We start from the raw sequence: 17,938 nt of genomic DNA on the forward strand, positions 1-17,938 counted from the left end.
CCTGGCACTTAAAACTTTCTCTCAAAGTTTCGCTGAGTTTGTGTCAAACACTACCCTGACCATCTCATCTTCCTCTCCATAAGCACAGTCCTTCACCCGTGAATATTTACCCGTGGCAGTTTGCTATTGGATTGCCGCTGACGGACGGCCTTATATGGGCAGGCACTAAATTACAAACGCCAGCGGCAGCCTGTCTATGAACTTACTTTAAAGTGTAGGTTTACATCGTGCTTTGTTTCAAGTAGCAGAACTCATGAATATGGTTGTATATGTCACTCGCTCGCTTCTTATTGTTTCGCTGCCTTCTCAATTATATAATACATGTTTTCTTCAGCGCTTTTTTGAGGTCTTCCTGGTTTTCTATGTACTGCGTGATTACGTGGGAGGCGTGATGATGTCACACGAAACTCCGCCCCCACGGCGTTGAAGCTCAACTCCATTACAGTAAATGGAGAAAAACTGCTTCCAGTTATGACCATTACGCGTAGAATTTCGATATAAAACCTGCCCAACTTTTGTAAGGAAGCTGTAAGGAATGAACCTGCCAAATTTTAGCCTTCCACCCACACGGGAAGTTGGAGAATTAGTGATGAGTCAGTGAGTGAGTGAGTGAGTGAGTGAGTGAGTGAGGGCTTTGCCTTTTATTAGTATAGATCATCGCGAAGCAGAGCCTTACTGGAAATTTGAGGCATTTCAATTGAAATGGGAGATCAGGGGGTATAACGGTGATGCCAGGAATACATTCAGAGTGTGGCGCTCTGCTGTTTTTTTGTAGTTGCCTTCACACAGCCTCTCCGCTGCTTTATAAACGAACGCCATATAAAGCCATCACCTTGTCAATTGTGTAATGCGTTTTTTGAACAGGTTTGATGCATGGAAGTGATCACTGTTTCTGCGTTCAGTAAGTTCACGGAGCTGCTCTCTTGTGTGATGTTGCGATGTCCACGGCTTAATTTAATGTTAAGTAAGACCCGGCACTTAAAAGTTTCTGGCTGCACTCCGGTTGTAATATGACGAAGCTGCGCAAGGTCACTTTTGAGAATGCAAGTATAGTTGTCCAGGAGAAAAGCAATTTTGCCTGAAATCAATGGCATCGTTTTGTAGGGTCTGTCCCTGAGACTTATTACTTGTCATCGCGCAGCAGAGCCTTACTGGAAATTGGAGGCATCTGAATTGAAATGGGAGATCAGAGGGTATAAAGGGGACGCGAGGAATACATTGAGTGTGGAGAAACTCTAGAGACAGCATGTGTATTAACTTGTGGATTTTTCTGTGAGTATTTGGTGGCAGTGTGATGAAGTTGCTTCGGAAGACGGCGTTAGCCGTGGAGCTCAGCTCAGAGCGAAATGAGGTGAATAGGAGGGGAGATGATGACGCGACTCCCCCACCCGCCTTTAACTGTCAATCCCCCACAAACACAGTCTCTCGGAATTTGCATAAGCACAGCCCTTCACCTGCAATTTTAACTTAGTTACAAAGTGATCAAAACTCTCGCTTATATCCCCGCCCTCTCATTAAACCTTGTATCCCGCATTACCCGTGGGCATGACAAACACCAGCGGCAGCCTGTCTATGAACTTAATTTAAACTTTAAGTTTACACCGTGCTTTGTTTCCGAAGTAGCAGCACTCATGAATATGGTTGTAAATGTCAGTCGCTTGCTTCTTATTGTTTCGCTGCCTTCTCAATTACATAATGCATGTTTTTTTCAGAGCTTTTTGGAGCTCTTCCCGGTTTTCTACGTACTGCGTTGATAGTCAGTTCACGTGATTACATGGGAGGCGTGATGATGTCACACGAAACTCCACCCCCACGGCCATCCAGCTCAACTCCATTACAGTATATGGAGAAAAATAGCTTTCAGTTATGACCATTATGCGTAGAATTTCTAAATGAAACCTGCCCAACTTTTGTAAGTAAGCTGTAAGGAATGAGTCTACCAAATTTCAGCCTTCTACCTACACGGGAACTTGGAGAATTAGTGATGAGTCAGTGAGTGAGTCAGTCAGTGAGGGTTTTGCCTTTTATTAGTATAGATGTATATTTCTATATATTCTATATACATACAGTAATCCCTCGCTATATCGCGCTTTGACTTTCGCGGTTTCACTCTATCGCGGATTTTAAATGTAAGCACATCTAAATATATATCACAGATTTTTCGCTGGTTCGCGGATTTCTGCAGACAGTGGGTCTTTTAATTTATGCTACACGCTTCCTCAGTTTGTTTGCCCTGTTGATTTCATACAAGGGGCGCTATTGGCGGATGGCTTAGAAGCTACCCAATCAGAGCATGTATTACATATTAACTAAAACTCCTCAATGCTATAAGATATGCATCCCGCGCAGAGCTTGATTGTTTGCTTGTCTCTGCCTCTCTCTCACCCTCTCTGACATTCTCTGCGCCTGACGGAGGGGCTGTGAGCAGAGGTGCTGTTTGCTTAAAAGATACTGACGCTCCTCTAAAAATGCCGCTTTATTGCGGTGCTCGACATATTTAAAAGCACAAAAGCACATGTATTGATTTTTTGATTGTTGCTTTAATCTCACTCTCTCTCTCTCTGACGTTCTCTGCGCCTGACGGAGGAGATGTGAGCAGAGGGGCTGTTTGCACAGAGGCTGTTTGCTTAGAAGATCCTGACGCTCCTCTAAAATGCGCGCAAACTTAAAAGCACAAGTATTGATTTTTTGATTGTTTGCTTTTCTTTGCGAGCCTCTCTCTTTCTCTCCCTCTGAAATTCTCTGCTCCTGAAGAGATCTATTTGCATTCTTTTAATTGTGAGAAAGAACTGTCATCTCTGTCTTGTCATGGAGGACAGTTTAAACTTTTGACTAAAGGGTGTTATTTCATGTCTAGAGGTCTCTAATAATGTTAACAGTGTGGGAGAGTTTATAAGGGCTTAAAATATATAAAAATAACTACACAAACATATGGTTTCTACTTTATGATTTTTGCCTATCGGGGGTTCTGGAACGCAACCCCCGCGATCGAGGAGGGATTACTGTATTCTATATATATATTATATATATATATATTATATATATATATATATTATATATATTTTATATATATATATATAATATATATATTATATATATATATATATTATATATATATATAATTTATTTTTTATATATCTACATATCTTTATATATATATATTGTGGTGGATTGCCGGCATGTTACTCCGGCCCTCACCCCCAGGCCGCCAGGAGGAGCCCTCCCGAGAGCATGATCATGCCCCGAGTTCCAGCAGGGCATCATGGACTTTGTAATGTTTATACACAGCCCTGCTGGATACCTTGGGGGCCACCAGGCGTCGCTGTAGGGGTGCTCATAGGCTCACATGTGCTCTATAACCCGGGAGTACGTCATAGTCATGTGACGGCAAGAAACAACGTACTCCCGGGGTGAAGAAAAGGACTGTTTGCCCTGACCCGGAAGGAATAAGGAATTGTGGACAGATTGGACAGGAACACCTCCGGGTCAGGGTGTATAAAAGGATTGTGGGAAAGCCCAGACAGTGAGCTGAGCTGGGAGGTAGAGGGGTGAAGTGTCTGGGCGAGGAGGAGAGAATATTGTAGTCTTTATTGAACCTATGAGTAATGTGGAGGGTGCTTTGTGCACGTTGTTGTTAATTAATAAAAAGTCTTGGACTTTTATCCAGTGTCTGGAGTCGTACCTGAGGGTTCAAGGGAGCACTAGCGCCCCGTACTGTCACAATATATATATTTTTCTATATATATTTTTCTATATATTTTTTTCTGTGGTTAAGGATTTAATGCAGTTACAGTATACAATTTACAGCTTTTTTTAATGTTGTATTCATTTATTTACAATGCATGTACTTGTTCTCCAAAATATGTTTATTTTCCTAAATTTTCTCAAAATTATTTATCTTATTTTATCTTAAGAGATGCCACTAATTAAAGATAGATGTGTTTTACCAGTTACCTTTAGGATATTTTTAAGGAAATTACTTAGCACTACGTCTGTTGAACTCACCATACATTTTTCCCCTACTCGTGACCAAGACCCTGAAGTAGTTAAACTCCTCCACCTGAGTCATTAACTCGCCTCCCACTCACAGAGTACAGTCCACCTATTTCCTACAAAATAGTCTTAGATTTGGAGGTGCTCATCCTCATCCCTGCTGCTTCACACTTTGTTGCAAACTGTCCCGATGCCTGTTGGAGTTCACATAATTATGTTTATTACTATTGTCAAAGCAATTACTTTTTTTAAAAGCATCAGAAACTTAAAAATCCATACTATGTGGTTTATGGAGAAGGGCTCAACCTAATATGCTTCTGTGCTCTTATTGTAGTGAATGTGTAGCAATTCACTCTGCCTCATGTTATATTGTTTTCTGAACATTATTACTTTTTATTTTCATACTTTATAAATTTCATTATTATTTTGATGACATGGACACTGGCATCTTTTGTGTGCAACTGCAATGATTATTGTGTATGGCATGCAATTGGAGCACAGAAAAGTATAGAATAGAGTAACAGTTAATACATGTAAATATGAACTGTGCCCAACAACCATAAAGAAATGTCCATGACAATGACCTGAAGATGTCCGTATTCTTAATTTCTTTTAAAAATTAATCACATTGTAAATCCTAATTTAGGATTAGAGTTAAAATGAATTAACCATTTAAAAACAAGAGATTAATGAAGCCAGGGTACGATTCAGGTTAGCCCCAATGTCTTAGCTATCATTATAAAAGTCATTATCCCTATCTGTGTTCTAACTTTTAAGCTAATATCATTTTTGGAATAAATTTGTTATGCCATCTTTCAATATAAAATGTTCTAACAAGAAGGATGATGAAAGGGGATGATTCATTATGTCTTTCAAAAGTCTCTGGTTCTTTAAAGAACAGCATTAAAAGAACGTTATTTTAGATAGCTCTTTAAATGGTCATCTTTTACCCACTCATATTTAACTACACCCAATTTTTTGCTGAGCTAGACAGGGACATGTTGATTCCTCTTAGAAATCCCAGTGGAACAACTGTAAACCTTCTTTCAGGTAAAAAGGACTTGGTTAAAAGAGAGGCTCACATATAGTCACTTACAGTGTATTCTTTGACTTGAGCATGTATTTGAGGTCCATCTAAGTATTTGCCATTCTTCTTACTAAACATTACCTTGCCTCCTGCTGCTATTCAGTTGCCAGGCAGTGACAATTTCAGAGGTTTCAGCAACATTTTTTCATATTTACATAGTTCTTGAAATCTTTATGTAATTATTTCTTTCATTATATTAGTCATTTCCTGATTTTATATGAAACATTTCCTGGTTTTATTCTCATTTTTCCTTTTAAGGCTGTGTTAGTGTGATCTAGCCTCCTTGAACTTACTCCAGGCAATCAACACAGTAAAGAAGAGCTGAGTGGCATAATCTTTTTTTAATTGCACCCTCCGAGAGTGGTCAAATTGGCATTTTTTATAAAACTAAGATCAGAGTAACGAAAGCTAAATCAAAGATCAAAGCAAGAGAGGATCCCCAGAGAAGGACTTGAACAGAAAATATCACTATATGTAGATGATATTTTACTGTGTATATCAAACCCTCAAAATTTTCAATGCCAGCAGTCCTAAAAACACTAGTAGAATTTCAAAAGATATCTAGACTCAAAATCAATTTGAATAAAAGTGTGTTTTTTCTAATAAACTTTTAGCCCATACTTTTAGACCTGGCACTTTCAATTTATCTTAGCATATCAGTTTACAGTAATCCCTCCTCAATCGCGGGGGTTGCGTTCCAGAATCCCCCGCGATAGGTGAAAATCCACAAAGTATAAACCATATGTTTGTATGGTTATTTTTATATATTTTAAGCTCTTAGAAACTCTCCCACACTGTTTATAAATATTCTCAGCACAGTTATACAGTAAACCCTCGTTTATCGCGGTTAATCCGATCCAGACAGATAAATGAATTTCCACGAAGTAGTATTCTTTATTTATAAATCTAATATTTTCGCAGTTAGAGCATAGAAAACCTGTTTACGACCTTCTAAATACATTTTTTAACATTAGTAGAGCCCTCTAGACATGAAATAACACCCTTTAGTCAAAAGTTTAAACTGTGCTCCATGACAAGACAGAGATGACAGTTCTTTCTCACAATTAAAAGAATGCAAACATATTTTTCTCTTCAAAGGAGTGCGCGTCAGGAGCGGAGAATGTCAGAGAGAGAGAGGGAGAAGTAAACAATCAAAAATCAATAGGGCTGTTGCGCTTTTAAGTATGCAAGCACCGCAATAAAGCGGTGCAATGAAGGGATCAATGTGAAGGTAGCCTTTCAGCATTTTTTACAGGCGCGTCCGTATCTTCTGTGCAAACAGCCCCTCTGCTCACACCCCCTCCGTCAGGAGCAAGTAATGGGGTCAATCATATGTCTCCCTGATGGTATTGCATGATGGATATGTATCTGCCTGTATTTCTCAGAGAGAGTGAGAGAGACAGAGAAAAGCAAACAATGAAAAATTAATATGGGCTGTTAGAGCTTTTAAGTGTGCGAAGCAGTGCATGGGAAGCATATAGTATATCATTGAGGAGTTTTATTTAATATGTAATACATGCTCTGATTGGGTAGCTTCTCAGCCATCCGCCAATAGCGTCCCTTGTATGAAATCAACTGGGTAAACAAACTGAGGAAGCATGTAACATAAATTGAAAGACCCATTGTCCGCAGAAATCTGCAAACCAGCGAAAAATCTGTGATATATACTTAGATATGCTTACATTTAAAATCCGCAATGGAGTGAAGCCGCGAAAGTCGGTTATATATAGCTTAGGGATCACTGTATATACCTGGGGGTAAATATCAAAAACAAATATAAAGCTCTTTCAACAAACTTTTGCTGTCTGCATGGAAAAAATTGACATGAATAGACATGAATAGATGGTCTTACCCTCCATCTCCTATTAGTAGGGAGAATCAACACTGTCAAGATGAACATCATTTCCAAACTTCTTTTTTTATTTCAAAGCATCCCCATATATATTAACAAATAATTTTTTAAGAAATTAGATTAAATCATAACCTAAATTATTTGGAATTTGAAAAATCCATGCATCCAAAGGTCTTTTCTACAACAACCTAAAATAGAAGGGGGCATGGCACTACCTAACTTTAAATTTCATTACTGGGTGGCAAATATACAAGCCATAAAGACCTGGGGCCTCATGTATAAATGGTGCGTAGGCACAGAAATGTTGCGTAAGAACTTTTCCACAATCAAATCGCGATGTATAAAACCTACACTTGGCGTAAAGCCACGCACTTTTCCACGGTACCTCATGGCTTGTCGTACGCAAGTTCTCCGCTCGGTTTTGCAGACTGGCGGCACCCAGCGTCAAAGCAGTGCTACTGTTCTTGTGTGGTTACACCTTATTTTCCTGGAGCGGCTTTATAAATACACTGAAACTAACCGCATATTGTTTATTATTGTAACGCATCTGATTGTAATTAACTTGTAACAATATAATGGTCCAGGGAATAGCCATAGTATTCCAAATACCATAACTGCTTTAGCATTGTTACTCTCACTGCACCTTCTTCTTCTTCTTTCAGCTCCTCCTGTTAGGAGTTTCCACAGCGGATCATCTTTTTCCATATTTCTCTCACTGCACCACTCGGAGTATTTATATCACTGTATCTGAGTGTGAATCACAGCAGCAGCTGATCGGAAAGAGAATTATCAGTATACAGTTTCATGGACACACTGTCTCAACCACTGCAAAACGTTTTAAAGCCTTTCCTGTACGGACCTCGCGGTTCAGAAACAGTTTCATCCCAAGAACTTTAAATGCACTCAATCAATTGCTCCTTGTAGAACTGTATGTATTTATAAGTACAATCACCCCACTGTAAACTTGCACTACAGTTATAATATCGCACAACCTGAGCCACTTTATAAAGCGCGTATTTACATATGATGACGATATAATTTTTAAGGTAAAATGCAGCAAAATGTTTATTAAATTATACAGATAAAACTTAAAACTTCATTTAAATAATCTATATTCTTCACTGGGAGTATCGTTAAGGATAGAATAATTAAACATGTACTACAAAGATATTTCAATGTTCTTTAAACGTTTTGAAGAAACGGCGCTAAGCTTAACTTCTATTACAAAGCTGATTGTATGGCGATCAGTTACTTGGGGAAAGAAAAGCACTGACTTCAGTGATGGCTACGCCAATATATATCTATACTAATAAAAGGCAAAGCCCTCACTCACTCACTCACTCACTCACTCACTCACTCACTCTCTCACTCACTCACTCACTCACTCACTCACTCACTCACTCACTCATTCACTCACTCACTCACTCACTCACTCACTGACTCATCACTAATTCTCCAACTTCCCGTGTGGGTGGAAGGCTGAAATTTGGCAGGTTTATTCCTTACAGCTTCCTTACAAAAGTTGGGCAGGTTTTATATCGAAATTCTACGCGTAATGGTCATAACTGGAAGCTGTTTTTCTCCATTTACTGTAATGGAGATGAGCTTGAACGCCGTGGGGGCGGAGTTTCGTGTGACATCATCACGCCTCCCACGTAATCACGCAGTACATAGAAAACCAGGAAGACCTCCAAAAAGCGCTGAAGAAAACATGCATTATATAATTGAGAAGGCAGCTAAACAATAAGAAGCGGCGAAAGTGACATATACAACCATATTCATGAGTTCTGTTACTTCCGAATCAAAGCACGATGTAAACCTACACTTTAAATTATGTTCATAGACAGGCTGCCGCTGGCGTTTGTAATTTAGTGCCTGCCCATATAAGGCCGTCCGTCAGCGGCAATCCAATAGCAAACTCCCACTAAATATTCACGGGTGAAGGACTGTGCTTATGGAGAGGAAGATGAGATGGTCAGGGTGGTGTTTGACACAAACTCAGCGAAACTGCGAGAGAAAGTTTTAAGTGCCAGGACTAAGGTAACATTAAATACAGCCATGGACATAGCACGAGATGGCACCAGCACAGCTGGGAACCTTCGATGCATGTACACCGAGCGGCTCACGTGAACTGACGCAGTGCACAGATAAAAAGCAACAGTTCCAAAGAGCTGAACAAAACCGAATTACACAATTGAAAAGGCAGCAAAAATATGAAGCGCCTGATAAGCATATTCATAAATCCAGCTACTGCGGAAACAAAGCACACGTGGAAAAAGTCAATGTCCCGCTAAAGGAAGACAGTGTAAAAAACCCGTGCATGCAGTGTGTCAGGTCTCAGATAAAGAAGAAGACGAGCTGTTTATTGATGCAGTAAGAAACGAATCGATGAATGAAACCTGTCATCTTTACAACGATTGACAAACACGGAATGTAACTTGAACACAACACATCCTACAAATACGAACCTGATTGAAAGAAATAATGATAATCAAATCCTTGATGACAGCAACACTCAGTAACACTCACAAAACAAATACTGTATATTGACAGTCATGTTACGTTATTTTTAAAATGTTCCCTTTTCTTTTCTAGCTTTTTAACACACTACTTCTCGCTGCGATACGCTGGTATATATATATGTATATATATATATCCCGATCTACATACTCGAATAATGGATACTTTATTCGCCATCAATGATTGTTTTGGTAAAGCCATACTCAGTGTATTCATTAGATGAACGGTAAAAAGTAAGAGCGAGGGAGGATGACTTATTGAGGCATGCAGGCTGTAGTCTTGCGTCAACTCTATCTGAATTGCGCGATCACATTTGAAAAATATATCTTTTCAAGTTCTATTTAGTCCATATGTGTCAAACTCAAGGGCCACATCCGCCCGGCGTAATTATATCCGCCCCGAGATCATTTTATATACTGTATTATTGTTATTAATGGCCGGGTATATGAAGCGCTGGTAACACAATAAACTACAGATCCCATAATGCAGCGCTTCAGCTGCCTTGCCGAACACTTACCGTTAATCAAGTCTAGCTTATGATGCTGCAAGTTATTGCGAAGCTAGCTCACACGATGCTGAAGAGAAAAGTTGATTCTGAAAATAGAGCCTTTAAAACCGATGGGAGGCTGAGTATATGTTTAGTGAACCCGTGTGTCTCATTTGTGGAGCTAATGTGGCTGTAATTACAGAATTTAATCTAAGACGGCACTATGAGACAAAACATCAGGGTAACCTGAATGCAATGCAGAAGATACAGAAAGCAGAATAATTAAATAAGAATCTGACACTTCAGCGGACGTTTTACCCGTGCACAATCACAAAGTGATTTCAAGTGAAGCTGCTTTTATGGGAGACACAAATGCACCAGTGCACCTTGCCCCACTTTCCCTGTTGCCAAGTAATGTTAAACCAAGTCGTCACTACGGTGTTCCCAAATACGCACTTTGCTGATAAACTGAGCGCACTGAGTTTGCACGGCGCTTTGGTGACTTTGAAGAACAAAAAAAGTCCGTCTACATGCGGCTCGAACCTTGTGCATGTTTGGTAGCACATATCTGTGTGAGAAGCTCTTCTCAGTGATAAAGACTAACAAAACAGCACACAGGAGTCGCCTCACTGATGAGCACCTGCAATCCATCCTGAGAATCTCCACAACACAGAACCTCACACCAAACATAAACGAACCTGTTGCCAAAAAAGATGCCAGGCGTCCAGCTCTAAAATGACATATGAGCAAAGACAACTGAATGATTTGATTTGTTATTGCTGAAAGGAACACATTTTATTTATATTTCCAGGTTTTGTTATGCAGCATGTTCATATTTGAATTTGTATAATTTTGACAGGATATATTTTTATGGAGAGCAAAATCTTTTGGGATATTTAAAATCTAAGTTTATTTTTTATATAAAATTACATAAGAGTAAAGAAATTTGAATGTTTGTTTTTTTAACGTTTACTTTATTTCTAACTTGTATAATTTAGACGGGATATATTTTTATGGAGAGCAAAATATTATAAGTTGTTTAAGGTTTGAGTTGATTTATTCAGAATAATATTCCTGTCTGTTTTACCATTCCTACCAAAGATATTTCTGTCGACTAAATAAAAATTCCTTCTATTTAAAATTTAAATAGAACTTGAACAAATACGATAGTTCATAATATCCACGCAGACTTGCACATAAGAGCGGGAGTTATCCGTTTTAACAAGCAGCGTATTGCACTGATACGAAATAGCTGTGTGTGTATATATGTAGATATGTATGTATATGTATATATATGTTTATATATGTGTGTGTGTATGTATATATGTATGTGTGTATGTATTTATGTGTGTGTGTGTATGTATGTATGTATGTATGCATATGTATGTGTATATATGTAGATATATATACTGTAAATGTATGTATATATGTGTATATATATGTGTATATGTATAGATATGTATATATATATGTTTATGTGTGTGTGTGTATATATATATATATATATATATATATATATATATATATATATATATACAACAACACTCATCACTCACAACAGTGACAAAACAATTACATTGACAATCATGTTACGTTATTTTCAAAATGTTTCCTTTTCTTTTCATTGCTTCTTTAACACACTACTTCTCCGCTGCGAAGCGCGGGTATTTTGCTAGTTGAATATAAAACAGAAAGAGAAAATAACAACACAGCTAAAAACTCAGCGACAAATTTCGGCAAAAGTTAAATGCTTGTGTCATGAGCACGAGGCGGCTATGCAGTGTCTGCAACGGATGTGGCCATCCACCGTGAGTAAGCTACCTTACTGACGGGCGGGCAAAGGAGCCACCGATTCTTCCTCTGCCCAGTGCCACCACAAGCCTAGAGCCGCCCCTGAGTACTGCTGCAATAAATTATTTCATCGAAGTGAAACACATGTTTAATAACGTGCTTTAACTCCTATCATCATGAAAATTATATCACGTATACATCTCAGTATTTTAGTTATTCAGAGAGCTGTAATATCATGAATGTAATGGATTCTGTGTCCAGTTGGAGGAAGAGAGCCGGTTTAAGAAGCAAGTAGTGATTCACACACGTAGAGCACATAGAAGATCACATACAAAACAATGCATTTAACGTGCTACTTTAATTACGATGTGATTTGAGAAACTGGTTAATTAAACGATTTTAAGATGAAGTTTATGATGTTCTACTTTAATGACAAAATAAACTACGTGATTAAAGTGGAAATTTCGAGATTGAAGTTGACATTTCGTGCTTTTTCCCCACTGTGTGCCTTTTTTCTCTGTACCCTAATAAGCTTTCATATGACACTCAGACAGTGGGCTTACAACTCAGCTTTTCACGGCGACTTTTATATTTGACTTCTTTTTTATTTCCGGCACTTTGCGATTTTGTGAATGTGAGCTTTCAAGTTTCTCCAACACGCTAAGTCACTCGATCAGCTTCCTTTTTGTTGATTATACCAAGGTTTATTTAAACAAATAGTATGTTTTTCCTTTGCCTCCACTTGGTATTCGCTGAAATTCTTATATTTTCCCCCGTGCTTTTCCTATTGTCTTTTCACAATAGGCTGCGCTTAAGGGCGATTTATATTGATTTGCATATTCAAAGAGGCTTAATTCGGGGAGGAGTTGGGGCGTTACATAAAGCGCGTGCACGAGCGTTAGTTTTCACGCTGATCGGGATTTATGTAGCGGAAGAACGTGGAAGTTGGAGTACGCACAGATTCCTGCATTTGAATTTTTCTGTGCGTAAGCACATTTCGGCTTTTGTGCTTACATCCTGTTATAGTGTGAGTTCTACGCACGCCGTTATGGGGCCTCATGTATAAACGGTGTGTACGCACAGAAATGTTGCGTGAGAAGTTTTTCATGTTCAAATCGCGATGTATAAAACCTACACTTGGCGTAAAGCCACGCACTTTTCCACGGTACCTCATACCTTGTTGTACGCAAGTTCTCCGCTCGGTTTTGCAGACTGGCGGCACCCAGCGTCAATGCAGTGCTACTGTTCCTGTATGGTTACTCCTTATTTTCCTGACGCGGCTTTATAAATACACTGAAACTAACTGCATATTGTTTATTAGTGTAACACATCTGATTGTAATTAAGTTGTATCAATATAATGGTCCAGGGAACAGCCATAGTATTCCAAACACCATAACTGCTTTAGCGTTGTTACTCTCACTTCTCCTTCTTCATCTTCTTTCAGCTCCTCCCGTTAGGAGTTTCCACAGCGGATCATCTTTTTCCATATTACTCTCACTGCACCACTCGGAGTATTTATATCACTGTATCTGAGTGTAAATCACAGCAGCAGCTGATCGGAAAGAGAATTATCAGTATACAGTTTCATGGACACGCTGTCTCAGCCACTGCAAAACGTTTTAAAGCCTTTCCTGTACGGACCTCGCGGTTCAGAAACAGTTTCATCCCAAGAACTTTAAATGCACTCAATCAATTGCACCTTGTAGAACTGTTTGTACTTATAATTACAATCATCCCACTATAAACTTGCACTATAGTTATAATATCGCACACCCTGAGCCACTTTATAAAGCGCGTATTTACATATGATGACAATATCATTTTTAAGGAGAAATGCAGCAAAATATGTTTATTAAATTATACAGATAAAACTTAAACTTCATTTAAATAATCTATATTCTTCACTGGGAGTGTCGTGAAGGATAGAATAATTAAATATGTACTACGAAGATATTTCAATGTTCTTTAAACGTTTTGAAGAATCGGCACTAAGCTTACAGATGGCTTAACTTCTGTTACAGAGCTGATTGTGTGGCGATCGGTTACTTGGGGAAAGAAAAGCAAGGACTGCAGTGATGGCTACGCCAATATATATTGAATATAAAACAGAAAGAGAAAATAACAACACAGCTAAAAACGCAGCGACAAATTTCGGCAAAAGTTAAATGCTTGTGTCATGAGCACGAGGCGGCTATGCAGTGTCTGCAACGGACGTGGCCATCCACCGTGCATAAGATGCCATACTGACATTGGCAGGCAAAGGAGCCACCGATTCTTCCTCTGCCCAGTGCCACCACAAGCCTAGAGCCGCCCCTGAGTACTGCTGCAATAAATTATTTCATCGAAGTGAAACATGTGTTTAATAACGTGCTTTAACTCCTATCATCATAAAAATTATATCACGTATACATCTCAGTATTTTAGTTATTCAGAGAGCAGTAATATCACGACTGTAATGGATTCTGTGTCCAGTTGGAGGAAGAGAGCCGGTTTAAGAAGCATGTAGTGTTCACACATATAGAGCACATAGAAGATCAAATACAAAACAAAGCATTTAACGTGCTACTTTAATTACAATGTGATTTGAGAAACTGGTTAATTAAATGATTTTAAGATGAAGTTTATGAAGTTCTACTTTAATGACAAAATAAACTACGTGATTAAAGTGGAAATGTCGAGATTGAAGTTGACATTTCGTGCTTTTTCCCCACTGTGTGCCTTTTTTTGTCTGTACCCTAATAAGCTTTCATATGACACTCAGACAGTGGGCTACAACTCGCCTTTTCACGGCGACTTTGATATTTGACTTCTTTTTTATTTCCGGCACTGTGCGATTTTGTGAACGTGAGCTTTCAAGTTTCTCCAACACACTATGTCACTCGATCAACTTCCTTTTGTTGATTATACCACGGTTTATTTGAACAAATAGTATGTTTTTCCTTTGCCTCCACTTGGTATTCGCTGAAATTCTTATATTTTTCCCCCGTGCTTTTCCCATTGTCTTTTCACAGAAGGCTGAGCTTAAGGGTGATTTATATTAATTTGCATATTCAAAGAGGCTTAATTCTAGGAGGAGTTGTGGCGTTACATAAAGCGTGTGCACGAGCGTTACTTTTCACGCTGATTGGGATTTATGTAGCAGAAGAACGTGGAAGTTGGAGTACGCACAGATTCCTGCATCTGGATTTTTCTGTGCGTAAGCACTATTTCGGCTTTTGTGCTTACGCCATGTTATAGTGCGAGTTCTACGCACAGCGTTATGCATGAGGCCCCTGGTCATCGATACAACTTGCTGAATATATACAAGCCTGGTCTGCAATAGAATTAAAATCTTCAGTATTTCTTTATATTCTCAGTTTTGTACCCCAGTAAATACAAATTATCATCAATACACAAATAACACAATTTCCCTTTCCAATACCAATAATACCAGCACTTTAAGACAGAAAAGCTTCTTATCTGTTGCACTTCTACATGATGACCACCTTCTACAATCTCAAACATGCACAGTACAGTATTTAACGTTTGGAAAATGTGCAGGATTAAAACACTTAGAGAATAGTATATAGATGATGTCTTTGCACCCAACGAACAGTTATGCTCCAAATTTAACTTCTTATTAACACAATTTTATTACTACATTCAAATTGGAAACTTTGCTAAATGGAACCTGCCCAATTTTCCTTAACTCCCACCTATTTCTATTCCAGAAAAAATAATGATCAGTCTTGAAGACTCAGATAGCATCTCTATAATATAAAAAACATTTTAAAGTTCCTTCATTTCAAAGATTCCAGGGTACGGTGGAGAAAAGACTGATCACTTAATATTTCAGAAAAGGAATAGAAGGCAGCCATGCATAGAATACACTCTAGCTCCATATGTGCAAAGCATTCAGTTGTTAAACTCAAAATCTTTTATCGAGTGTATTTATCTTGTTTAAACTTGTCAAAAATGTATCCAGGGCAATATTCAATCTGTAATCTAGCTCTATCGTCACTGGGCCACATGTTTTGGGCATGCACCAAATTAACATAATTTTGGACAAAAATATCTGAATACCTCTCAGACAGCCTTGGTGTCGCAATCACTCCTAACCCATTAACAGCTGTGTTTGGTGCAGCCCCAAGGCTTAACGTGGAGAAGGACAAACAAACTGTAATTGCCTCTACCTTACTACTAGCACATAGATTTAGATTGGAAGAATCCCACCCCACCTCTTTTAAGTCAGTGGGTAATTGATGTCCTATACTATTTGCAATTGGTAGAAATCAAATTTGTACTTTGAATATCTGTTCAAAACTTTTTTTTTTAAATATGGCAGGATCTTTATCATTAACATTTCAGAATAAGCATTTGTATCCGTGAAAATTTTATTTTTCATTCCTTCCTGTTTTTAAAGATTTGCTCTGGTTGTTGGCTATCCTCTTTCTCTTGGGTGGAGGTTGAATTGTGGTTTGTTAAGTTCGACTTCATTGTATGGATTACTGTTTGCTTCAAATAAAATCAATAAAACCATATGTAAAAAAAGAAAAGACTAAGTTGTAAAGAAAAATTTAAATATGATATACAATCATTTTCAAAGGCAGTTATGACATGTATGCAGTATATTTACTCTATACTTGTTATCTCTGTGATGTGTTTCAGTCCGATGCTGCCAAAGCCTTGGGAGTTCCTTCCAGTCGAGTTGTTTGCAGAGTAAAGAGAATTGGAGGTGGTTTTGGTGGAAAAGAAACCAGGAGCAGTATTTTATCTACTGTTGTGGCAGTTGCTGCTAACAAGTAAGAAAAAAAAAAAATCTTTTAAAAGAAATTCTACACACTTCTGTTAACCAGTCTCAGGGATTGTTTTTACTATGCTCCTTTTTCCTCTGGTTATTTTTAGGTGTCCACTAAAATAAACATTGTTTTGCTCTAAATAACAGAATGAAGTGCCCAGTTAGATGCATGCTAAGCCGGGATGAAGATATGCTTGTTTCTGGAGGAAGGCACCCATTCTTTGGAAAATATAAGGTGTGTCATAAAAAAGATATCATAAAACAGGAGCAACTTATAGTCATCTAGTTTGTTTAAATATTGTTTAACAGTTAATACATTTGGAAATATGCTATTATTAAACTAATCATACATTTTTAACATATATTTTGTAATCTGTAAAATACTGTTATCCCCTAATACATAATATTTTCTTGCAAAAGTATTCAAACCTGACCTGAATTACATCACTTAGATACTGTCTAGACAAGGATATCAAGATTTAACATTTAAGCATAAAGGGTAATTTTGATGAAAGCTGCTTAGAGGCCAGCAATAACCTTAGAAAATCAATATAGTTTGTTGCCATTTGTCAGTTAAAACAGCTCTGTGTATCAATGGTCTGTATGGAAGGTTAACAAGAAAATTACCATTACTCATAGAGAATTGCCAGAAAGCATGATAGTTCACCAAACATATTTTGGGAAAAGGCCTTGAGGGCAGAAATATTAAGATTGCATTTTTTGGGTGAAATTCAAAGCAGTAATGTGTGGTTTGAAACATCAGCACACTGTTCCCTTAGTTTGCAAAAGCCAAAAAAAACTACCAAGGAAAAATCATAAATTTATAAAAATCATTTTCATACGTAAATGTAAAAAAATCATGGGTTCTGCACTATATGAAGTTAAATAATGTACTCACCACACCATCAATGTAAAAAGTGAAAATATTAGGATCCAGAGCCTATCACAGCAGCATAAGGTACAAGGCAGGAAACAATTATTGACAAAATTCCAGTCTATAGGTGGACAAATACAAATACAGATCAGGCTGATTTAAATGATTGGCATTTAAATCACTAGTATGCACAACTTTCAGATTAAAATTTTGTGGAAATATGAAAAACATACATTCAAAACACATGTTTACACATCTTTTCTGTGTTGTCTGTTTGTTTTTTCATAAACTAAACCAAACATTATTTTAAATGAATTAATGTCAATTAGTTCATACATTATTTGTGTGTTGTTTTAAATGTCAGAGATGTTTTAAACTTTTTTCCTTCCTTGTTGTAGGCAGCTATGAATTTCAAATAATATTCAGTGCATCAATGTGGTGCGTGTATTCATTAAGTTTTGCACACATAATGTCTTATGACATATTATTCTTTTGTGTTTTTCATGCTTCCTTTTCCTTTTCATTATACATATTTGCTTAGTGTTCTCATTATTG

At 37.8% G+C, this 17,938-nt stretch overlaps 1 protein-coding gene across 1 annotated transcript in view; it reads left to right on the top strand.

Moving 5' to 3' along the window:
* Window positions 1–17,938, top strand: part of xdh (xanthine dehydrogenase) — a 254,547-nt gene that overhangs the window by 156,454 nt on the left and 80,155 nt on the right. The window contains exons 22-23 of the mRNA XM_039748282.1: window positions 16,380–16,513; window positions 16,657–16,744. Coding sequence (XP_039604216.1) covers window positions 16,380–16,513; window positions 16,657–16,744 — 222 coding nt within the window. The remainder of the gene's footprint in view (window positions 1–16,379; window positions 16,514–16,656; window positions 16,745–17,938) is intronic.

This window comes from Polypterus senegalus, chromosome 3 (genome assembly GCF_016835505.1).
Source record: "Polypterus senegalus isolate Bchr_013 chromosome 3, ASM1683550v1, whole genome shotgun sequence".
Taxonomy (NCBI): domain Eukaryota; kingdom Metazoa; phylum Chordata; class Cladistia; order Polypteriformes; family Polypteridae; genus Polypterus; species Polypterus senegalus.